Below are 25,411 nucleotides of genomic sequence, written 5' to 3'. Positions count from 1 at the left end.
CAGCTTACAACAAAGCTAAATGCCAGCTGTATGAAAGCAGTAGCTGCAGTACCGAAGGTTGTTGGAATTGAGGCTGCCATCTCTTATGATATATCAATGATGGTATCTTTATCTTTTTTTCATTGCAGACTTTTTTTAATTTTCTCAAAAGTAGAGTGTTGTTTTCTATCTGAAATAAGGGTTCATAAAAATTTCTTGCTACAAACTTTGAAGCAAAAAGAGTTACAAAATCATGAATATTGTTAGGAGATGCCCAATAATAGAAGCCTCTGAGATTATGTATTCACATAGAAATCATGAGGGTGTGTGTATTACTGTCTACTTTATCGATGGAATATGTATTCTTCAAAATCAAGATGGTTTGAATTCAACGTTTAGATGCAATTCAGACATTAGTTTTGTCTTGAAATGATATTACTTTCTAGGATATTATAATTACTAGAGATTTTTTTACTAGAGCAACGATTGCTCATACTGTCAGACACGTGAAGATTCGTGCGGTCTGATTCTCCGGCAAGCTACTTGTCCTCTTCGGTGAGGTTTAGGGTTGGGATTACGGTAGGGCTTGGTACTGGGGTATAGGATTTAGATGTTGGACTCCTGGGCTGTAGAAGGGGATGAGGTCGACTGGGGAAGAAAAGGTGGCAACGATGGTGGAGGGAGGTTGAGCTGTAACTGCAAGACATTGGGGAGGAGCATGGGAGGGATGAGTGTTGGTGTAGAGGGTGTTGTAGTGGTGGCTGCGGAGCTAGGTGGGATAGGGATTAAGTGGGCTAGTTTGGGGTTGAGGCGGCGAGGGAGATCAAGACCACTCGTGCATCATTTGACGGCCGAAAATTCGACTAGTTGGAGTTTCAATACATCTTGGGGTAGAACTGCAAGCTCATGACTGAACTGGTTTGGATTGAGAAGTATCACAAATTTTGTTAGAAGCAAGGATTACACATATGTTTTTTTTCCTTTTTTGATAGTTTTTTACGCCTGCTCACTAGGCATCTGTTCATACGCGTACACACATCACACCCACTCACACTCCACGCACATAGTCAGATTTACAACTGCACACAACATAGAAGACCGCGTCCCTAAAAAGAAAGGTAGAGCCGAGGCTCCGCAAGTAACGGGCACATCATAATCCTCTTGTGGCATCACGTGAGGAGCCAATGAAACCATTATTTGGGGGCAAGCCCAAGTGAGCATGTACGTGTTGAGCTGCGCTTGAGCACGGTGGGGCTCACCGCACTCCAGATGACTTACCACCTGAGCTACCGCTCGGTCACCTTTTTTTTTATTATTGTTGTTTATGTAGTACCTGCTCATTTGTTCACTTGGAAATCGAATGTTGGGGGTAAGGAAAGAGTAAAGACGTCATCGACTTCAAAGAACTCGCTTGGTATATATTCTGGTGTGCGATGAAAACTGAGAATAGGACTAAGGCATGAGAAGCTATGTAGCTTTATTAGTAACAGAAGGGAATACTAGAATATATCATAATATTTGAAACAATACTTAATATCGAGTAGAATAGAATCTCCACTCTTGTTTTTTTTTACTCGGGATCTAGACGCGATGTAAATCTTATTCAACAAAAGGATAAGTGAAAAGAAAACATTTGTTGTTTTGCTCAGTTTCTTTCAGTGCCATAAGATACGATACTAATGAGTTATAAGCTTACAACTAATGAACAATTTGCATACATTCTAGACCATTTGTCGATGTATCTGAAGCCGAAGGGAAATAGCTCCTTGGTACAATGGTGCAAACATCCTATCCTACCCTTAGCTCACAATCTAAAGCGCATGCTTTGTCCCCTGTGGCACAAACGTGCTTTCATGAACACCTCTGCTCGGAATACCTTTTTTGCGAAATATCCCTCACATTGTCACCCACATTCGCGGTATGGTCGATTTGAGTTGTTATGGTTTTATCACCAGGCTAATTAAGGGTGTGTTTGGTTGCCTGCATGCCCTCAGCCTGACTGTATGAGTCATACAGGCTGAGTTGAGACAGGCTGTAGAGATGCAGTAGGGTCTGTTTAGTTGGCTGCATGTGTTCAGTCTAGTTGAGAAGAGATTGTGTTTGGTTGTCTGCATGAGTATATATTGTATTACAAAGAAACTCACTTTTTTTTTACCAAATAACCTATGTTGAAAATATTTTTATAAATTAGTACATCACTGGATAAGAATATTAGTGAATTTTTTTTATGATTTTTAGAGAATTTTAATTAAATATTGACTTAGGATTTTTAGATCAAACTAATTAAAATAGGTTGTTAGTGACCTCTAATTTACTCAAAAAATATTTAGAATTTTTGGTTCTCTAAATAAAATTAAAATTTAAATAAAAAAATCGTATGCACAGTATTCCCAGCCAGGCCCGCCGGAAATGACCGATTTCGGCGTTTCCCCGAGCCTGGTTGGACGGATGCAGCTGCATGAGCGGGTGCAGGCCATCCAGCATCCAAACGAATGTCTTCACGAGCGTACTGCATGAGCGGGTGCATGCACGAGCCGAGCCACCCATCCAAATACGTCCTAAGTTGACAGCGACACATGCTATATCGTAAAAAGTATTTAGTTACCGTTGCAAACACACATGCATATAACTAGTACTATAAAAATAGACCATTTAGCCACTCAAGAACTTTAACGTGAAAATAAGTTCAGAGAGAATAGACTAACAAAAATTTAATTAAAAAATCTAAGAAGTAAAGAAAAAAACTATTTTTTTTCGGCCAAATTGGGTGAGCCGAGATCGGATATTCGGAACGCCAGAGCATCATTTTTGTCCAGCCCAGCCCCGTGTTTGAACGGGTCTGGCCTGGAAGCATCTCAGCGAGTCGCACACTCACTCCATCGTTCTCTTCTCTCCGCCGGCGCCGGCGCCCGCGCCGCATCGAGTCTTCTCCCGCCGGAGAACGCCACCCACCCTACAGGGACTCCTTCCTCCTAGTCATCGCGGAGTTAAGATTCGTCTGGATTTTGGGACTGGTTCCGCTTCTAGGTAAGGAGCCCTACACCGAATCCAGATGCCTCTTTCTCTCCTCCATCAATTAATGACGGATTCGTTTTCTGCACGGTGGAGTTCTAATCGAATCCATTCATCCATCCTTGGTTCTGGTTCGGATCCAATGTGTGGCTGTGCGGATGCATTATTGATGGCTGGTAGCCTGGGATACTTGGGATCCCATTCCTTAAGATTTTTGGGGGCATTGCGTAATCCGTAGCGGTTTCTGTTCCTTCGCTTCCCCGATTGTCTGATGTGCGGTTTGGTCGGAAAATCTTTTTTCTTCTTTTTTTTTTCAGTCATTGGTTGGAAAATCTCAATCCGTGCACAATGTAGCGTGTTTCTTTTCTTTTGGCTAGGAGTATCGATGGATAGTTGTATATTTTGTTTGCTTAGCAGTAGCGTGTTGCCTCGTTTAGTAATAGTGGTGGAGCGACGCGGGAGTAACTGAATAACCACATGTTCAACACATGTACACCATTTCGTTTTTCCCTTCTGTCTCAGGGAGTCTTCAAAGATTATACAAGATGTACCAAAATGTATTCTTGAAAAGAAATGTTCTTATATGTTCATTGTTCTTCTAATCTTGTACTTGTTTTTGTTGATATCATGTCCATTTTTTTGGGACCATCGTTATCATGTCCACTGATGTTCACATGTTTAACAGCGTTTTTCAATCATAGTGATCACACCGCGAGAATGGCACGGAAGTGATGTCCTAGTCAACAATGAAACGTTTTGTCTATATCAACGATGATTCCTGCCAGAATTCCTATTGTGACAATCGAATATCCAATACCAAATATACTTTATGGAATTTTCTCCCGAAGAACTTATGGGAGCAATTCAGGTTTGTATCTGTTGTTGAAAAATGAGCAGTTCTGTCTCCATCTTAGCCTTTTCAGTTCTTAAGCAGCATGCTTAGCTGTGACTTTGTCGCCCTGATATTTGCAAGCTGATCAGCTTTGTGGGTTGCTTCATTTTTGCTTGAATACCCCAGAGATTTCTATTATTTGGATGTTCCCAACGTAAAACATTTTCCCACCATTTGATGCAAGCTGAAATTTTAGTGCCATGTTGCTTAATGCTAGTAGATAATACAATGCTTCAGCCCATTCTTGCGGGCCTCTTGTTTCTCTGCAAATGAAAAATACCAGCTTCATTTTGCTTGGAGAAGATGCTTAGTAAGCATAAACAATGACTTATTTGTAATTGGCTAGCTCTAATACTTGTCGTTGACCAGAACTCCAATATGGTGCTCTTACTTGCATGATGAAGCTAGCTGTAGAAACTCACTGTTTCTGTTTGTCTAATGAATTTTAATCCCATCACAATTTGTTTTTATGCACTAGATTACTTTGTTTTCTGTGTGCTAGACAACAAAATATTCAGAAAGATTATGTTCACTCTAAATATTTCAGGCGTTTCATGAATCAGTATTTTCTGCTAATAGCCTGCCTTCAGTTGTGGTCCCGTATTACTCCTGTAAGTCCTGCAACTACATGGGGTCCACTTATCATCATCTTCATAGTTTCTGCTTCGAAAGAGGCTTGGGATGATTACAATAGATATCTTTCAGACAAGAAAGCAAATGAAAGGAAAGTGTGGGTGGTAAAAGATGGCATCCATAGACAGGTTTTTCTTCTTTTCTTTTCTCCATTAATGTTTGCTCTCCTTCAACATGATTGAAAACATTGTCCTGTTGCGCCTAGTATAAGTTGCATGAATATTTTAGTTAATTATGTGATGCCATTGCCAAAAGCTGTTTGCTAGGCATAGTGTGTTATCTTGTTCAGATCCGCAGTCTGCACCACAAATTTGTTTATCCTAAAAGGCATTATAATTGTGCATTCAGTAGTAGAAGAAAAGGAACTTCTGTAAATCCTTAGATGCATCCTATTATTCTGCTTGTTTGGCCATCTCAGCTTGCCGCAGATGAGACATAAACCCGGCATGACACTGTTCAATAATGCTTGCATTAGAAATATCATGCCTGTTCTTGTTTGATATATCTGTTATGTGCTATCTATTTTAGAGATCAGTTTTAATGCACAGCCCTTATGCATCATATGTTACCTTAAACTTATGCTGACTAACTTGCATTACTTTCAGAGTTTTAGGTAATATGGTTAAAAAATATAAAGAGTGAATTTTCTTAATTGGCTGGTAAAGGGGTGTTTGCTTCTTTTTTTGCCTGTGTTGGAACTAGTGTAGCCATTGGTATGTTCTGAATACCAAGCAGTGTTAGCACTGGTATATGGAAGCATTGGTATTGATGAATGTGGATGAAAGTAAGGAGTTCTGCATGGGAGTTCTTGGCATTGACGTTGGTACGTGATATAAAAGGAGGCTTATCTACATCGGCTTTGTTTCAGTACCTGCAGCTATGGGATATTCTACAGCATTTTGTGCTGCATCCTGGAGAGGCCGATCATCACACATGGCTGTGGGATCCCTCATGCCAATTCAGCACACAGTCGGCCTCTCTCTCCTTTTTCATTGGTAGTGTGCGCTTTGAACCATGGAGAAGGCTATGTAAATCTTGGGTGCCATGCTGCTTTAAGTTCTTTATCTGGTTCGTGACCCTCAATCGTTGCTTGGCTCGCCGTGGTATGCCTCATCCGGTGAGCCGTCCCCTCTGTGACCAAGAGGACGAGACGGTTCAGCACACCTTGTGTTCTTGTGTCTTCGCTCGAGAATTGTGGTATAGACTTCTCAGCCGGGTTGGATTACAGCAGCTCGCACCATCCAATGCCGATGATAAATTTGCTGATTGGTGGCGCCAAGCACAACGAAGGGCAGGCAAGGACATGCAGAAAGGACTCAACACCTTGATCATCCTTGCAGCTTGGTGGTTATGGAAGCATCACAATGATTGCGTATTCAATGGTGCTGCCCCAAGAGTGGAGGTCGTTCTACAAGAAATATCCGTGGAGGCTCGACTATGGATCTCGGCGGGGTCAAGGGGACTAACTGCTCTATGGCATGACTAGACGCTGGAGTTCGCTCTTGGCCAGTTGGCGTGTGTGTAGCTGTGACTTGTTTTCAGTTTTGGTTTGGTTTTGTTTTTTTCCGTGTTCGCTTGCTACTGCTTTTAGGGGCATTGTAAAGGGACCGACTCTTTTCTTCTATCTATAATACAAAGGCGCGCAGCTCTTCTGCGTGTTCGAGATTTTTTTTTTTCATTTCTAAATTGAAACAAATTATATTTTTAATGATGCATTTATGATTGCTTGGATTTATTTTTGGAATATCTGTCATTTGACTGTCCATGTGCTTTTGTTTTCCAGATGAAAGCACAAGAGATACATGTTGGAGATTTAGTGTGGCTCCATGAGAATGATGAAATACCATGTGATCTTGTTCTTATTGGAACTTCAGATGCTCAAGGCATCTGCTATGTTGAGGTAAATGAAATTAACATTGGCTGCAGTCCATGTTTATTTGTTTTACACATTACAGGAATTTATGCTGTAATCCACTGGTACATATTACAGGAATTTATGACCTTAGCCAATGCTTTGACTACATAAGAACTTCATGTTAAACAAACCAAGCCTTAGACTTCATCAGAATCCGGTGGAAAATTGATTTTCCTTAACTGATGACCATGCGCGCTAATCCCACTGCATAAGTGGCCTAAGTATTTCATTATATTACTATGTAGAATATGAACCTGATATTTCCATTCCCTCAACTTAGAAAATGAAAGATACCTATTATGTAATGAAACAAAATTCCCTTCTCCTTTGCTTCATTCCCTCCCTCCCTCAAAACTTCTCTGCTTTGCTGTCCCAAGCTCAGTTTCTTCTCCCCTACTGTATTTCCCTAAAAAAAAGTTTCTTCTCCCCTGTGTCGTGTCAGCCCTTGAGCTTTAACACATTTTTCTTATGCCTTCAACATTGTTGCTGTCCCTGTTCTCCCCACCCCCCACCAACCCAAACAATATTGCTACCACTAATGCCCAAGCTTTGTACTGCAAACGCTTGCAAGTTTTCTTATTAGTTGGCCAATTATACTACTTTGGGAATCTTTTGAGTACTTGTGAGCTTGCTGCTCCTTGATTTTCTTGCTGCTACTACCTCTTCTCACCAGAACTGTTGTTTGCTTCTTCTTGTTCTTCCAAGATTGCGCTTCTTTGCTTGATGCACCCTTGTGGTGGCTTGTGGTGGCTTACCATGATTGTTGCCATTGGTCTGATATTTTGTTCTTTTGGAAAAAAAAATCTGAGAAAGAAGAAAAAGGGCTAAGAACATGCATGGTAGTTTGATCCTAGTAATTTTGTTCATATCATGACCTTTGCTATCTTAGTAGTTTTGGTCTTTTCAGATCTTTGTACACTCACTATTTATGACTTATAATGTATATTTGCTGCGGGGAACTCCCCCACAGTTTTTCTTAAAAAAAAATGCATGGTAAGCAAACAGAGTGGTACCATGATAAGCTAATGGAGTAGTAAAAACCTAACCGTTAGGAAATTCTGGTGGTATTAAACTGAACTGGTATGTCTTGGTATTTCTCTAAAGGCATGATACTTTGATAGTATAGCTAATGCTTAAATGTTATTATTTCCACATTTACTTCAGACTGCTGCTTTGGATGGTGAAATTGACTTGAAAACAAGAGTTATTCCTTCAATTTCTGCTAACCTGTCACCGGAGCAATTGGGGAAAGTCAAGGTGAGCCTTTGTGCCCTTCTGCTTCTTGGAGATTTCCTATGTCTTATCTGATTACCTCTCTTTGAACTGAGCAGGGTGTAGTCGAGTGCCCCAACCCAGATAATGACATACGAAGATTTGATGCTAACATGCGCTTGTTCCCTCCTATAATTGATAATGAGAAATGTCCTTTAACAATCAACAATACACTTCTTCAATCATGTTACTTAAGATACACTGAGTGGGCATGTGGAATTGCAGTTTACACAGGTAAATATAGAATTTGATGATACTATACTTGTTCTGCTTGAGGCACTTGTTGTGCAAGTAGTTAATGTGACGATGTTCTATGAGATATGATTAATCTTCCAAATCATTCATGGCAGGCAATGAAACCAAATCAGGAATGAGCAGGGGAACTGCAGAGCCCAAGCTCACTGCTGCTGATGCAATGATAGACAAGCTCACTGTTGCGATATTCATGTTCCAAATTGTTGTTGTTCTTGTGCTCGGTTTTGTTGGCAATATCTGGAAGGACACTCGAGGTCTTAAGGTGGTATTCTTTATGATAAGCATTGTCCAGGGGCAGAAAATTCACTGTAATTTCATATGGGCACTTTCTAATATATTTTGTTATGCAGATGATTATATTTGTATGGAATTGAATGGACATCTATGTGATTTGTTTTATTTGATCAGATAATTTCCTTCCTTTATGCAGCAATGGTATCTTATGTATCCTGCAAAGGGACCATGGTATGATTTCTTGGTTATACCGTTACGCTTCGAGCTGTTGTGTTCAATAATGATTCCTATCTCCATAAAGGTATGCTTGTAGATTGCATTGTTGTTTCCTCTTCCTGTGTTGCTTGTTTTGAAGCACTTTATCTTACAAGTATACAATGGATTATGCTGTGCTGGTTGTCGATGTTAATTTCTTAAAGGAGATTAACAAAGTTTTGCCTTAGTGATCCTTCATGTATATCGTTTACATAGACTAACACTGCCTGGCATGTATTTCTGTAGAAGTTCCAGTTTGTCATACTTGATTGAACCTTTAGAGTTGAGGGCCTGTGGCTAACATCCGACCTGGCTCGGATAGCTGTCCTGGCCCAAGTTTAGGGCCCTGTTGAAGGACTGGGGTAGAAACCAACGATCAGTGCTATTCTGCAAGACTGCAGTCTTCTGGACCTGCCAAAAAGTTCAGTCCAGTCCACCTATGTGTGTTTTATGTTGCTTTTGAAGCCAGACATGCAAAACCTTCCCTCACAGCCTTGACAGATCAACAAAGGATTGAGACTACATGACAGTATTATACACTATTTGAGATTTTTTTACCAGCTGCACATATATTATTTCCTCTAACAGAACTGCAAGTCTGCCACCACCACCATTGTGACCAAATTCAATTGCATACTTCACTAATCTGTTCCGGGAGAATACCTCTTTAATTATGTATCATCAATTTTTACACTGCTTTCTTCTCTGCATCAATATATATTCTATGTTCCAATAAAAAAATATTTATTTCATGTTTTGTTCATTGAGAGCTTAAGTGGTATGTAACTGCCAAAAATGCTTTGACTGTAGAAAGCAGAAAATTTCATGCAATATTACTTTTGGATGTAATCTGCTTGAGTGTTAAAAATAACTTCGATACTTTACTAAACTAGCTAGATTTGCTTAACCCTTTTTGAGTTTGGGAACAAATCCATGGAGAAGTTTTAGGAGGTTAACTTTATTTGACTATTGGATTACTGTTTTCTGTACGAAGGTTAAAGAGCTTTGACTGAGCTTAGCTTACCAGTGTAATGTCTTCACCCCTGCCATTGCCTGGTATGGATGTGTGTTGGAATGTCTAACTAGCAGATCCACGTAATGCGAGCGTAAATGAGTTATCAGTCACTTCAAGAATCCCAGATACAGTTAATAATTTTCTATACTCCCGTAATCTGTATTATCTTTAAATATTATTTATCCTTTGGTTGTAGGTTACTCTTGATTTAGCAAAAGCTGTATATGCAAAGTTTATTGACTGGGATGAGCAAATGTTTGATCATGAAACACGTACACCTGCTCATTCGGCTAAGTATGTGGTGTGATTTATCCATTTATATAAATTTAAATGTTTACCACATCTACATTCTTCATTTCTTAGAGCTTAGATAAGTGTATACTTCAGCACAGCAATTAGCGAGGACCTTGGACAGGTTGAATATATTTTGAGTGACAAAACTGGGACACTAACAGAGAATAGAATGATCTTCAGAAGATGCTGCATAAGTGATACTATGTATGGAAATGACAACGGAGATGCTGTAAAAGGTCATCCACTCATTCCTGATGTTAATTCCATACTAGTAGGGGACATTGTTTATCCTGTTTTCTCTATTCTAGTAGTGCTTAGTATGAATCATGTTATTTGTTTGAACAAATGTGACATCATGGCTGCTGGGAAGTGGCAACTCTCGTAGAAGAAACACATAATTTCTTGCAGCTTTGAATATCACTTTCTGTAGTTAACTAGTTGTGCCTGACAATGTTCATGGACTCCTATTTCTTGGGAGGGATGGAAAATAGTAGAAGAAATACATACTTTGCATAGCTTCATATAAACAAAATGTAGTTAAGAAATTTTATATACAGATGAAGGCGAAGGGATGAACTGTATTTTATTTTGTCGTTTTGGAACCACTAGATTTACTTTCAGAACTTCATGGTATCTGATTTTCCGAAGGTGCCGCCGCCGCTAGACTGCTAGTATGCTTCCAACATTTTGTGGTATTGTAACTCTCCTGGAAGTCCTATTCATGTCAATTTATTGTTACTGGTCAATAGTTTGTTGCGCTAAATGTGTTGCCAAACAGAAGCATACCTGTTATTTGGTCTCTGACAATTCCCTCTACTTAGATGTCAGACTTCTGAACGCCGTCTCAAGTAATGATCCTGATGTCATCAAATTTCTTATGGTCATGGCTCTTTGCAATACAGTGGTTCCTATCAAAAGGCAAGCGGACGGTTTCTTTCAATACTGTAATATGCAAATTTATGCTATTTAGTTGTTCCTTATATAGCTTCGATTCTTTCAGCAACGATGGTACTGTCTCATACAAAGCACAATCACAAGATGAGGAAGCTTTGGTCAATGCAGCATCAAACCTGAATATGATGCTTATAAGTAAAGACAGCAGTACTGCTGGTTAGTAAATGTTTGTTAGATTGTGATGAGATGATAATGCTTGTAATAATCCGCTTGATTTTCTCTGTTATTTCTACAGAGATTTGTTTCAAAGGATCTAAGTTTTATTACAAGTTATTGGACATTTTAGAATTCACTTCTGATCGCAAAAGAATGTCTGTTGTGGTAAAAGAAGGCCAGACTGGGAAGATCCTTCTTTTATCTAAAGGCGCCGATGAAGCAATTCTTCCTTGTTCTTATCCAGGTACATGTGCTATACAATAAAAGGTGCATTACTCTATCACTTGTTCTTATCCAGGTACATGGTATAGCAATGAAAAGTGCATTACTCTATCATACCCCGATATTGAATTTAGCCTATTATGCTTAAAATTTGGATCCACTCACAGGTCAGTTACATATTATACTTGAAATTTGGATATATTCTATTAATCATGAAGAGGAACAATTATAGATACTTATTCCAAACCTGTCTTTTGTTACATCAAAGTGACTAGAACAATTTAAGGAGAATTGTTTGTGTGTTATGGTACTGACCTCAATAAAAACTCTTCAGATGGGCCATGATATCATATGCTCCTTTGCTCTAGGCATCTTTTTTGTGGAGTGGTAGACCCTTAACATAACGTGTGCACCCACCACTCCCAACCCCCACCCCCCACACATGCATGCGCGAGAGGAGGCAGTCCTATGTGACCCATGAACCTACATAATTCAATTCCTAACTTGATTGGTGCCAATAGAAACAATATTACTGTGAACAGGTACCATTTTCCCCATTTTATTTAAATTTGCCAGGTACTTTTGGTTTATATTCTTCTTAGCACTAGTTGTGTTGTGGCTCCATTTAGCACAATCAAGAATCATGATATTTAAGATGTTGCACCAAATGATCAAATGGCTAACTGTTTTTCTTTTTTACAAGAGAATACTGTGTCCTTTGGATTCTAATTTATCTAGCACATGTATCACAGGACAGCAAATAAGGAGCTATCTTGAGGCAGTAGAAATGTATTCACAGTTGGGATTGCGGACATTATGTTTGGGATGGCGTGAGTTGAAAGAAGATGAATATAAGGATTGGTCCAAAAAATTCCAAGAAGCTAGTTGCTCATTGGACAATAGGGAGGTACTGTGTTCCAGGCCTTAGCAATTATTCTGGTTTAACTAGTTTTTTTTTTTACCTTATTAGTTCACTCATTTGTCTCACCAACTCTTTAACTGCTATGCTTCATCATATACAGTGTAAAATTGCTGAAGTCTGTCACAGCTTAGAGCGAGACCTTCATATTCTTGGTGTTACTGCCATAGAGGACCGTCTCCAGGTATACCTTGTTCATTAATTGCTCTCTTACAATCAGGAGAATATCTGTCACAATTGTACATTTGCCACCTTGCCTCCCTTATATTCTTGTGGCAGGATGGTGTTCCTGAAACCATTAAATTATTGCGGAATGCTGGAATTAATGTGTGGATGATAACTGGTGATAAGCAAAATACAGCTATCCAGATTGGACTTCTTTGTAACCTCATAACCTCTGGTACAGTACTTTTACAAGAAATTTGCTATATATTAAATTTGCCCAGTCACCATGTGCATCAATACGAGTTGTCCCTTGCAAATGTTTTCCACCACATGCAATTTATTGTCCTATCGCAGGATGAACGATGACCAGCATCTCTTCAGTCATTTTGTTGTTGCATTGCATGAATAAGAACTTTACCTTCAATCGACTATCTGTTAACATCGAATCCGTGGTTGAATAAAAACTTTATCTCCAGTATAAGATGGTCTTCATTCATTCTCTTCGGCATAGGTGCCCAAATGCTGGGCTTTGAGTTACAACTAGAAGATGATTATTGCAGTTTGCTTTTAACCTATGTATATCGGAAATAGTAAAAAAATACCATCTTATTTGTACTTCAAAGTTTACTAGTTGTATTAGTCAGAACAGAATGATGTTCCAAAATGGCAACTTTGCATTCTAGCCTAGTCAAATTAAGCATAAAATATATGGAGAGTAGTAGTTGCTGGATGTTATTACATGACTGTACTGAAGGACCCTGATAACTTGTCTAGCAGCCATATGACCAGTCTTTTCAATTTGTTTCTCTAAATTTTGGTGTAGGGCCACACATGACCTATTTGCCATATGAGTACAAAGGCATTTAACAGTTTTAGTCATGAAACCATTTTCTTTCTCATGAACTATTTTGGTTTACAATGTAGTTACTACTTCACTATGTTGACAATATGAATTTTTCATCTGGTATTTATCAACCTGTTAGCAAGATCATCACTTCATATCTCACACCTCCTTCAGAGCCCAATGGCCAATTGTTGTCTATCAATGGAAATTCTGAAGAGGAGGTATTAAGAAGCCTAGAGAGAGCATTGGTAACTATGAAGACTACACGCGAAACAAAGGTATATCTATCTTGGATTCCATATTGTATTTATCAGACTTGACACATACCAAGTATTTTCAGTATCTTTTTATTAGTCTATAAGTAAATGGTAGTCAACTTTAGCTCCAGCCAATCAGATGTTGAAATATTACCTTCATCAAACAGACTCTTCCTTATTTTTAGGCTCTAGAGGATTTTTCCCTCAATCCCTCCTCCTTTATTCAAAGGAGAATTGCAAAAACTTCCTCTGAGTTTTGATCCCCACCCCCCAGTCCAACTCATTTTTTAGCAAAATCCTCCCTACAAGTATGTAATGGTTTGGAATGCTCCCTGCCGCTAATCATTCCATGTAATGAAATTTGATGACTTGACACCATTATATGTTGACTGGGACTAATTCCACTGCCCCCTTGGTCTAATGGGTCTGGCTTGCGCCGTAAGAGCAGCCTGGCATGATGAACAAAGTCTGAAAATGTGTGCAAATCAAATGGTTTATTCATCGCACCAGGGCAGGCTTAAGGTGTGGGATCGATCCAGTAGGCCAGCAGGGCACCGAACTCCGCCCCAGATAGAATATAGTGGTGTTATGCCATCTAATTCTGTTAGGTTACAGTGACGTGACTAACGGCAGGGGGGGCTTTCAAACCATAGTGCACTTGTTGTAGAGGGGAGTTTGTTTAAAAATGAGTTATAGGGGGGGGGGGGGCTTAAACTTCAAGTGACATCAAGTATTTTTTTTCTGGGTGGACTCGCTGTTTGTTAAGCTGACTTGGAGTACATACTGCCAATTCTGTTTATCCAGGACCTTGCATTTGTTTTGGATGGTTGGGCACTTGAAATAATTCTAAAGCATTCCAAGGAATCTTTCACTAGGCTGGCAATGCTGTCAAGAACAGCAATATGCTGCAGAATGACACCTTTGCAGAAAGCACAGGTTTGCCTTCTGCCCTTACTGTCACTGTCTTTCCTAATCAATCATTTGACATGTGTTGGAAGTGCTCTAAAAACAGAACTCTGAACTCAGGTGGTTTTAGCTGCGATTCAGCACCTTCTCTGATGTTTTTACCCCTTTATTTATAGCCGGTGCTTACAACTAGATAAGGCCGTAGTGGCCTGGTAAACATGGCCTTAGTGGCACCTAAAACTCAGGCATGATCTAACTTCCTAACTACTTTGACTAAAGCCTTGAAGAATAGCTTCTACAGGCCACCAAGTGCTCCTTTGTTGGCCGCTCCATGAAGCGACTCACGAACCCGACGGCGAACGTCAGGTCTGGCCGCATGTGGACGAGGTAGCGGAGGCTGCCGACGATACGCCGATACTCCGTGGCGTCCACCTCCATGGCCGTGCTGTCCCTGCTGAGCCTGAGCCTCTCCTCCATCGGTGTGTAGACGGGATTGCAGCCCTCCATGCCGCCCACTGCAGGATCCGAGCGGCGTAGTGCGCCTGGCCAAGACTGATGCCGCCGCTGTCCTGCTGCACTTCGATTCCAAGATAAAATGAAAGCAACCAAAGGTCACTCATCTGGAATTTGATCTTCATCTCGCCTTTGAACTCCTCCACCACCACCATGGTTGACCCGGTAATGATCAGGTCGTCCATGTAGACCCCGACGAGCAGAGTCGTGCCGCCGCGGCCGTGCCGGTAGATAGCATGCTCATGTTCGCTCTGCTTGAAGCCGTGATCCTTGTGTGGTTGAGCTTCGCGTTCCAAGCCCGCGGCGCCTAGCGTAGGCCATAGAGCGTCTTCCGCAGCTGCAGGACCTTCCCCTCTTTTCCGGCGATGATGAACCCCGGCGGCTGCCTCACGTACACCTCCTCCCTCAATTCTCTGTTGAGGAAGGCAGATTTCACATCCATATGGTGGATGAGCCACCCCTCCTGGGCGGCAAGGGCGAGCAGCAACCGAATGGACTCCATGCGGGCGACGGGAGCAAACACTTCGTCAAAATCAATGCCGGCCTGCTGGATGAAGCCCCTCGCCACAAGTCGTGCCTTGTGCTTGAATACTGCATCGGCCTCGTTCTTCTTCAGCTTGAAGACCCATTTGAGGCCGATCGGGCGATGGCCGTGCGGCAGATTGACGAGCTCCCGTGTCTTGTTCCGTTCCACGGCGCCGATCTCCTCACGGATGGCCGCGCGCCACGCCTCGTCACGTTGAGCCTCGGCAAACGAGCATGGCTCGCCTGCGCTTGCCAAATGCAGTTCAGCCTCGTCTAGCTCCCGCATCGTGAACCCCGACGGCACAGCTCCAACCCTGACCAGATTGTCCACGGTGTGGTAACGTACTGGCTCGTCGTCGTGCGTTGTGTCGAGCCTGTCGGCGTCGTTTGTTGGCGGTGAGACGAAATTCGGCACAGGCGGGGCCGGAACGGGCGTTGATGTCGCCGGAGTGCTTGGAGTAGCGGCAGTAGTAGGCGACGTTGAAGCGGGTGGTGAAGGAGTCCGAGCTCCTTGCGCTGGCTGGATGGTCTTGTCTCCCCCGTAACTTGGCGCAGGACTCGCTGCCCGCAACTTGGGCGAAGGTGTACTTGATGATGAAGTCGTTGACAAGATGCGTGCCATCATTGTTCTCCGCCGCCCAATGCCAGCCTTGATCCTCGTCGAAAATGACGTCGCGGGCGATGCGCACGCACCGCGTCACCGGGTCCAGAAAGCGGTACGCCTTCACCCCTTCCTTGTAGCCGATGAAGACGACGGGGGTGCTGCGGTTGTCGAGCTTGCGGAGGTGGCCCTACTCCTTCACGTATGCCAAGCAGCCGAAGGTACAAAGAAACTGGACCGTTGGCTTGCGTCCGTCCCACGCCTCAGGGAGTTTTGCCAACGAGGCTTTTGGTAGGGGAACAGTTGAGGAATACCGCCGTAGTCACCGCCTCCCCCCAAAATTCTGAAAATTCTGCCGGCATGCCCCTCTGCTTCAGCAGCGCGCGCCATGTACACCACGGTCTGGTTCCACCACTTGACCACATCATTCTGCAGCGGGGCGTAGGGCGCGGAGAAGTGACGCTGCACTCGTTGGTCAGCGTAGTAGGCGGCAAACTCCAGAGACGTGAACTCGCCGCCGTTGTCTGTGCAGAAGACGCGCAACCGCTGCCCGCCCTGGACCTCCGTCGTCGCCTGGATCCTCTTGATCGCGTCAGGCGCACCACTCTTGGCCGCGAGAAGCACCACCCACATGTACCGGGTAGCATCATCAACCAGCAACAGGAAGAAACGCTGCCCGCTTGGTGTCGGAGGTGTGATGGGACCGCAGAGGTCGCCGTGGACGAGTTCGAGCGGCTCCTGCGCGCGGTACTTGGCTTGCTTCGGGAACGCCGCGTGCTGGTGCTTGGTGACAACGCAGGTGTTGCAGAGCTGCTCTACGTGTTCCAGTGGCAGCAGCCCACGCATCAATCCATAGCGGCCCATATTCTCCAATGAGTCAAAGTTGACGTGCCTGAAGCGATCGTGCCACCGCTAGGCGTTGTTGTCGTGGCATGCGGCGAGGCAAATCGGGCGAGCGACCTGGAGACGAAGGACGTAGAGGTGATTGTGGCCGCGCTTGACCTTGGAGAGGAGGCGGCGCTGCCGGTCCTAGATCCGCAGCACGTCGTCCTCAATCAGCACCTGCGATCCGCTCTCGTCGATCTGCCTGACGCTGAGGATGGAGTTCCTCAGCCGCGGAGGATGGAGTTCCTCAGCCGCGGAATGTAGTAGACGTCGTTGAGTGCCTTGTGCTCGCCATTCTTGCCGACGAAAATAACGGTACCGCACCCACGGATGTCGAGAGGGAGTCGTCGCCGAACTTGACAGTGCCAACCACTGCGCGGTCGAGCTTGGTGAAGACGTCGCTGCGGCCATCGTATGATTGGTGGTACCGGTGTCGAGGTACCATCCTTTTAGGCGGTCGCCATCGTCGTTGGTGTCGAGGAACACCTGCGCCCGCGGCTCGTCGATGTGGAGTGGTGCGAGCTCGAGTGGTGCAGAGATGGCGTCGACTTGAGCCATGAGGAGTGCTGGTTCTTTGTCAGCCTCCTCCGCCTGGACCAAATTGACCCGTTCCTTCTTGGCTGGCGGCAGTCCTTGGCCCAATGGCCACGGCGCTCGCAATTGCGGCATTTGTCATCGCATGGCCCTTCTTTGCCGCCGCCGCTGCTCATGTTCTGCGGCGCTCGCGACCGCCAACGACTTCTGCCGTCGCCACGGCCCGACTTGGTGGAGCCCTCGCCCGGCTGGCGCTCCTTCATCCGCTCCAACCACTGCTCTTCGGTGAGGTAGAGCTTGCTGGGTACTCGTGGCGGCTCCGGCGGCTCGAGCGGTCCTCCGCCGCCTTCAGGAGCCCAGTGACTTCCTCCAGCGACAACTCGGAGATGTCGAGCAGGGTCTTAATCGACAATGCGATCTGCGAGAACTTGCACGGCACAACACGTAAGAACTTCTCGACTACATTTGATTCGTCGATCGATTCTTCGAATGTGACGAGATTGGTGAGGCGCAACGCAAAATCGTCGACGTTTTCTCTGTCGCGGAATGAGATGGACTTAAATTCCTTCCTCAGCTGCTGCGCCTTGCCCTTCCGCACGCGGTCACTCCCGACGCGCATGGCTCGGATCGCCTCCCACGCCTCCTGCGTGGTCCGCTTGACTACGAGGCCGGACATCATCTCTGGGGGCACGGCATGGAGGATGACTTCCAGCGCCATGCGATCTTCCTGGACGTTGGCGGCACCGTACTCGATCATGTCCCAAAGACCACGAGCTTGCAGCATCACTTTCATGAGGAGGCTCCACTCGGTGTAGTTCATCCGCGTGAGCGTCGGGTACTTGCCGCCGTCGACTTCCTTAACCACTCGCTCGACAACAACCTCATGCCCACCATGGTCACGGTGTCGCGGTTGTCTTGGCGGTGGCGAAGGGGAACAACGTCGGTTCTGACGACGCGGGCTGCGGGACGCACCAGGGATGGGAGCAGACATTGCCCAGGACCCTCAACGCATGCTCTGATCACCAATTGTTGGAAGTGCTCTAAAAACATAATTCTGAACTCAGGTGGTTTTAGCTGCGATTCAGCACCTTCTCTTGTTTTCACCCCTTTATTTATAGCCGGTGCTTACAACTAGATAAGGCCGTAGTGGCCTGGTAAACATGGCCTTAGTGGCACCTAAAACTCAGGCATGATCTAACTTCCTAACTACTTTGATTAAAGCCCTGAAGAATAGCTCCTACAGGCTCTGACCGACTCAAACCAAATTGAGACATGCACACAGGATTACACTAACAACATGTGTGTTGATCGTTAAGAAAAATTGAATGGCCATCAGCATGCATCATGCTTTCATACTAAGATATTGGATGGCCTCTTGACTGAGAAAATAATATCGGGGATGTCACTAGGTTCAGTAGTATGGAGCTTAATATCTTCTGTTCAGAAGTAGTAAGATGAATAAATAAGAATGCATAATTGCAGATAGTCTTATGATGGAGATTGCATTGATTTTTTTTTTTTGTTTGTTTTGATGTAACAATTATGATTCTACTTAAAACATGGCATGTGGTATTGCTATGTAGCCGTTGGTCGATTAAAATACATTGTTGGCATTTGTGCAGCTTGTTGGGCTCCTAAAGTCTGTTGGTTACCTAACTCTAGCAATTGGTGATGGTGGTAATGATGTTAGAATGATTCAAGAGGCTAACATCGGAGTAGGGATTAGTGGTAGGGAAGGACTGCAAGCTGCAGGAGCTGCTGATTACAGCATCGGGAGTAAGTTTTTTTTGTTATTGTTGCATGAATTCCTAATTTTAGTCATTGTTTAATCTACACAGTAATCCGCATTATTGATATTATTATCTGGCAAAATGTAAATGTGGTAAGGAAAATCCGCATCCGACTGACAAACGGATACAAATACGGATATATCCAAAAAAAAAATCCTGGATATGGATATGAATGTGGTATGCAAATTCTTGACAAATAAGGATGTGGATGAATACCTTTCTGGAATCTAATTAGTCGGCCCATTCTATTATTTTCTCTTGATCTCTCACCTAATTCCTTCGGTACATGTTTCACTTCCCATATGTTAAAGGTTCTACTGTCGTCGCAACATTGTGTCACATGGAAGACTACTAGTGCTCATTCTGTTGGCTGTCTTTTGATTTGGTTGCTTTTGTGGGTCTGAAGTACTACTTGTGAGTGGTCACTTAATTATATAATGTAAGTAGGAAGAAATGTTAGTTCACATTAATGGCCAATGATCACTTGACACATAGTTATATATGTTGTCAAATTTCAATTTGTTATTAGCCATGGCTTATGAGATCCGTGAACAGCTAAAATATGTGGTTCCCTATGTTGAATTGCCATCATGCTCGTGTTATATAAAATCATTGTTCCGGAGTTTGTCATTAAAGCTGTAGGATATTCATATTCAACCGAAGTGAATAGATATTTGGATTTGAACAATCTGAGTTGTATTAGTATTCAAGGATATTCGAATCTGTATTCGTATTTGTATTCAAATTCATTTTAAAATATAGATACTAATGTGGAAAGTGCACTATCTGATTGGAATCCGATCCTTTTCCGCCCAGCAGGGTAAACATCCTTCGGAGAGGTTAGATGGTGACCACTTGAAGTAGAACAGCGCTAGGTGAAGGATATCACCGATTGGGGAAGAATAGATTTAAAACAGCTGGCGAAAGCCAAAGGAGATAGCTCATCAGCACGGGAAGGACTTAAGAGGATTCTCTTAAATCATCTTTGCTTGATTAAAGTAAAAGATAGCTTGAGACGCTTGACCTCTAAGAAACAATTTTTTACTTAAAGAAATAACTTACTAGAGATACGGACCTTAAATAACCAAATCAATCCAATCTAACACAACCGTGAACCACAGGGGATGTGGATAGTACCTGGGTGCTACAGTAATATTGCGCATAACACAAACATTTTCTTTTCTTTATCCATCCAAAATTAGTTCATTTGCCATCTAATGTAGTTTCTTTAATCGATAAATAATGTTTTCTTTATTCATGGTCTTTTTCAGTTTTCCTGTCATCTCATTGTCCTTCTGCACTTCACCTCCAAATTCATCTTTTTAAAAAAATCTAATTATTGATATTATTTCTCTCTCTCTCCCTTTTTTTTTTTTTTGCAGAGTTCAAGTTTCTAAAGAGGTTGATACTTGTTCATGGTCGATATTCATATAATCGAACAGCATTTCTTTCACAGTACTCCTTCTATAAGTCACTTCTGATTTGCTTTATACAGATTCTGTGAGTCTCCCTTCCTTCTAGTGCTCTTCCCATTGGCTGTATTTCTGATTATACTGATAAGCTACTGCTACTGCGTTGCCTTTTCATATGGGCTTTCTGCTACAACTGCTCACCTGGGTCCTCTGTTAGGTTTTCGTTTTTGTCGGGGCTCTCTGGAACTAGCTTGTTCAACTCGATTAGCCTGATGGCCTATAATGTTTTCTACACAAGTCTACCTGTAATGACTATAATTTTTGACAAGGATATCTCGGAAACAACTGTTCTGCAATATCCCCAGATTTTACTGTATTCTCAAGCTGGGAGGTAAAATAGAATGTTGCATTCCTTGCTTTTGATATTTTGGTTAACTTATACATGCGTCCTAGAGCTGATTGCATCAGCATTACTGTATTACTAAAATGAGTATTTATCTTGCCAGGCTTTTAAATCCAAGTACTTTTTCTGGATGGTTTGGGCGCTCATTGTACCATGTAAGATAATATTTTTCTTCCATTTCGTCTTCTATGTTGCATCTGACATTGCACATCATGAAGAGTCTATCAAAGATTTAAAGTGCTGTGCATTTATTATTGGGATAGTGATAGTCATCCTGGAGTCATTCTGTTCAAATATCTCCTTTTCTAGCAGCCGAATAGTACAATATTTTATGGGCAACGCACACCACTTGCTTACCGATTAGTGCCTGAGTTTATAACCTTTGTTCCCGAATAAACATGAACATACAAACTAAGATTCAATCTGAATATTGCTTTATGAGGAAAATGTATGTGAATGCATGCATTTATGCTTTTATCATCTTTTATGATTGTTCTTTTTGTCTGTAAATGGGTGCAATGGGTAAGTTATGTATGTTACGAATAGCACTTAATTGTATTGAGTAGCCCCATGGGCAATATATAGAGTACATGAATGCGTATAGGAAAAGGACTCTACTAATGAATACGTAAAGGATTCAATACTCCTAACACCCCCCTCCCCTCCCTCAAGTGCAAGGCGTATGCAACAACGTTACATTTAAAAGAGTGGTCACTAAGTGCTAAACGTACACAATATAAAATTGATACATCCAAAATCTGTCTCTTCAAAGCCGTCGTAGAGTGGAGCCTTGGTAACATGTCGAATCAAGTCAAAGAAGTGCAAAAAGAAGCACATAAGTAGAGTCGTGGCGATGAGAACAAAACTGTCCTTAGTCAAAAATCACAACAACGTGACGACGAGTAGCAAGATGACGAACAAAATCGCCTTTAGATCTAGAAAAAACCAAAACGACAAAAGAGTGCCCTAGATCAAGAATCGCAAACAAAGCGATGACGAGTAGAGACGACAAACGAAGTTGACACTAAAGCTACAACAAGACCTAGATGACAGTTTCATCAATAACGACGACAAAAAATTAGCTGACTGACGAATATGTGGACTCGCACGGCAAAGACGAACTCAGAGAAACTTGGATGTGGACACAACGGAAGTAAAGACTCTAAAGGAAAAATAGAGATACTAGCAATGAAGGTGGAGGCAACAAGACTACCAAGAGCAGCGGAAGAAGAATGAAGCCAATCAAACTCTCAGAGACACTGTGAATTATGGCGGCGAGGGCCAATAGCAACCAGAATCCTCTTGCAACAATCCTGAAGTAGAAGTGGAAGGTGGTAGAGTAGCCAAACCAGCATTACCCATCAAGGCAAAAGTTTGAGCCACAGAACTAGCAAAGGCTGATGGTGTAGAAGCCATAGTGACAGAACCAGCGGCGCCAGTAGGTGTAGAGACACCAAGGCAACGAAACAACGTAACAATCTCCTATGTGTCAGAACCAGTAAGACCCTACTGAGAACCTTCAGCGCCTGATGAGCCACCAACGCCCTTAAGAGAACGCCCTGTACGAAGATCCTTCTTCCGAAAACAATAGACCTCCAAATGGCTATCCTTGTCATAGTAGGTGCAATGAAGACCAGCACCGCCCCTGCCACTCCCAGAAGAAGGCACCATTGGTGGAGGGGTGGTAGAATGAGACGCAGATGAACAAGCTGCTAGAACTGAAGGTAGTTGTAGAAGTCCAGTAGCACAAAGAGAAGCCTTCTCAGCACGAACAACATCAAGAGCATCAATCAGAGACAAAAGGATCATGAGCAGCTGAGCACGAAGAGGCTCAAACTCGGACCGCGGATGTCATAGGTGCGACGAATCTCCATATGAGTCTTTTGACCATGACAAAACCGACACATGCTAGGAGATAGCTGTGGTCCAAGAGTGTCAAGTTGATGCCACACAACAGACATCTGGTCAAAGAAATCAACTGTAGAATCACCCTGCTGCAAGGCCTGCTCCTGGCGTATAACAGCAAAAAAAGTGGGCTGTCCAATAGGCTCATAGCGTTGATGAAGAAAATCCCACATTTGTTGAGCAGTGCCCAAATCAATGACATCACCGGCAAAGTGCTCCCGCATACTGGCGACAAGAATAGAGCATGCACAAGCATCCTTATCCCGTTGTGTTTTGTTAGCGGCAAACTGAGCCTCAAAGGATGCCATGGTGTCTTCATGATCAAGAATCAATCATCAATTTGCTTCCTCAGTAGCCTGATCAGAGATTGCATGTGTGGAGAGAACACGAGGACATGCTAGACAAGGTAGCTCTCCAATAAGAAAATCCCAAAGCTGCAGCCCACACATGTGAATGTTTATGTGAAGAACCCAATTTGGATAGTTAGTACCATTGAAAAGCATCGAGCAACGAGGAAGGAAAACATGACCAAAAGAGGACATTTTTTTTCGACCGAACCGCTACGCTCTTTTACCAAAGATAACAGAGATCAGACGGCGCGTGACACAGACCAGCGGGCAGAGGACGGCGACGCGTGTAAAGATCCAAAGATGGGCACGGCGGCAGCCCCCAACGTAGAAGAGGCGTAGGCGTGGGCGGCGGCGGCCTCCGACGAGTTCCTGCATGTGACAAGCAGCCGATGATGAAGATCCAGCGGCGGCGGTGAATCTTTCGATGGCGATGAAGATCCGCCGAAGAGAAGAGAGGATCCGCCTGCGCAGATCTCGATGGTGCGACCAAAGCAACGAAGATGATCCAGCGGGCACGGATCCAGTCGACGCGGTGATGAAGATCCTCCAACGATGAAGATCCTCAACGAAGAAGAGCTAACGGCACAGATCCGGTCAACGCAGTAGCTTTGATCTGGCCAATCCAGATGGGTCCGTGCCCACTCCTGTTGATGATGACAAGTCGGCAGAGAGAACCGACGGAGGAGTCGACAGGATAGACAACGAAGATAACCACAGGGACATCCAGAATGAAGGCAAACCAGCGACGAGTAGCGGCTCAAGATGAAGAGCCGATACTCAACGATGATGGTGATGTGTGCAAGTGCAACACACAGTGAGAGAAAACCCTAACCCTAAACTTGGCTCTGGTACCATGTTATGAATAGCACTTGATTCTATTGAATAGCCCCATGGGCAATATATAGAGTACATGAGTGTGTATAGGAAAAGGACTCAACTAATGAATACATAAAGGATTCTATACTCCTAACAATGTACAGTACCTTACTTCCATTGCATAAGCCTCTAAATGCATTTGAAATTTATTTTCTGTAATGAGATTCTAATGTCTTGAAATTTCAGGCGCTTGTTATTTTCTTAATCACAATATGTGCATATGCTGATGAGAAAAGTGAGATAGATGAACTCTCAATGGTTGCACTATCAGGATGCATTTGGTTGCAGGCTTTTGTCGTGACGCTGGACACAAAGTGAGTTCTCATGATCACTAGTTACTACAGACGCATTGGAGTGATCTATAATGTATCACTGACATCATCTTCCGTGCCTTCAGCTCATTCACTTACCCACAAATCATTCTCATATGGGGAAACTTTGTGGCCTTCTATATGATCAACTTAATACTCAGTGCAGTACCAACCCTTCAGATGTATACAATCATGTTTCGCCTGTGCAGTCAACCTTCATACTGGATCACCATGGCTGTAAGTGTACTATTTTTGTACTACACTATCTATCGTAATTCGTAATGACAACCAAGCCTGATCTTTTCTCCACTACATGGTGAAAACATCTTCTCCCAGCTGATCGTTGCGGTAGGAATGGGTCCGGTGCTGGCTTTCAGATACTTAAGAAACTTGTATCGACCAAGTGCCATCAACTTACTTCAGCAGATCGAGCAGACCAACGGATGTGTACAAACGTCCAGAGATCTGGAGCCGGCACTTGAGTCGGCAAGATCCAATCTCACTAATTTACTGACTGGTTTGTGTAGAAACAGGGGTTTAAATTATCAGCCTTTGCTTTCAGATTCTGCAGAGGCTGCGAGATGATCCATGAGTGTATTGGCAGGCGGCAGCTACAACTGATCGACTAAGCTTTCTTTCAAAGTATAGAAGTTTTGGAGGCAGTTAAACAATGAACTTAACCCCTAAGAGTAGTAGGCTTACTGACCAAATGTTTCATGATAGCGTTCTGAAATAAGTCCTGTCCGGCAAGTCTCCTGCCCGTGAGATTTCATGGCCTGTTTGGATGGGCCTAACCCTCAATGGTTCGTTTTTGTTTTTGGGCGAATTTGGTATGAAGTTGCATGAAAGCTTGGTTGTTTTTTGAGCCATTTGTGTATTTGGAGCCTGCCTTATTCTGAGCTGTCCCTCCCCTCACTCTCCGCCCCCTCCCCTCCTGTCTCCCACCAACCCCTTCGTGAAAACCTAGATTGGACGGAAGGGAAAATAACACCGAGGACACGTGGACTGTGATTGCTCAAGCAGGTAGGAACTGGAGGATGGATTCAGTGGATTAAGGCTTCAATTTTGAAGGAATTTCAGTTGATTGTTCTGAATTTTTTTTTATAAATTTCATTGAAACTTCTCAC

The 25,411-nt window shown here is 43.3% G+C and overlaps 1 protein-coding gene across 1 annotated transcript; it reads left to right on the top strand.

Annotated features, from left to right (window-relative positions):
• Positions 1–2,780: 2,780 nt before the first annotated feature.
• LOC133924045 (phospholipid-transporting ATPase 2-like) lies at positions 2,781–25,054 on the top strand. Its single transcript, XM_062369417.1, has 25 exons — positions 2,781–3,006; positions 3,677–3,859; positions 4,431–4,644; positions 6,300–6,416; positions 7,596–7,688; positions 7,763–7,937; positions 8,054–8,220; positions 8,389–8,493; positions 9,659–9,756; positions 9,850–9,992; positions 10,578–10,674; positions 10,757–10,866; positions 10,946–11,110; positions 11,841–11,995; positions 12,111–12,191; positions 12,287–12,407; positions 13,191–13,294; positions 14,078–14,209; positions 18,860–19,013; positions 20,410–20,527; positions 20,657–20,830; positions 20,946–20,997; positions 24,160–24,287; positions 24,371–24,521; positions 24,621–25,054. The coding sequence occupies exons 2-25, from the start codon at positions 3,738–3,740 to the stop codon at positions 24,867–24,869; spliced, it is 3,225 nt and encodes a 1,074-aa protein (XP_062225401.1). The 5' UTR covers positions 2,781–3,006; positions 3,677–3,737; the 3' UTR covers positions 24,870–25,054.
• Positions 25,055–25,411: the final 357 nt, after the last annotated feature.

Source organism: Phragmites australis, chromosome 7, assembly GCF_958298935.1.
Source record: "Phragmites australis chromosome 7, lpPhrAust1.1, whole genome shotgun sequence".
In the NCBI taxonomy this organism is placed as follows: domain Eukaryota; kingdom Viridiplantae; phylum Streptophyta; class Magnoliopsida; order Poales; family Poaceae; genus Phragmites; species Phragmites australis.
This window is presented reverse-complemented; position numbering and strand designations above follow the sequence as displayed.

What these genes read in the sequence shown, in the direction of transcription:
- LOC133924045 (XM_062369417.1), top strand. Translation starts at nt 3,738, where the DNA reads ATGAAACGTTTTGTCTATATCAACGATGATTCCTGCCAGAATTCCTAT. An exon ending in AACTTATGGGAGCAATTCAG is followed by an intron (nt 3,860 to 4,430) that starts GTTTGTATCTGT and finishes TAAATATTTCAG; the next exon opens with GCGTTTCATGAATCAGTATT. An exon ending in CCATAGAGGACCGTCTCCAG is followed by an intron (nt 12,192 to 12,286) that starts GTATACCTTGTT and finishes TTCTTGTGGCAG; the next exon opens with GATGGTGTTCCTGAAACCAT.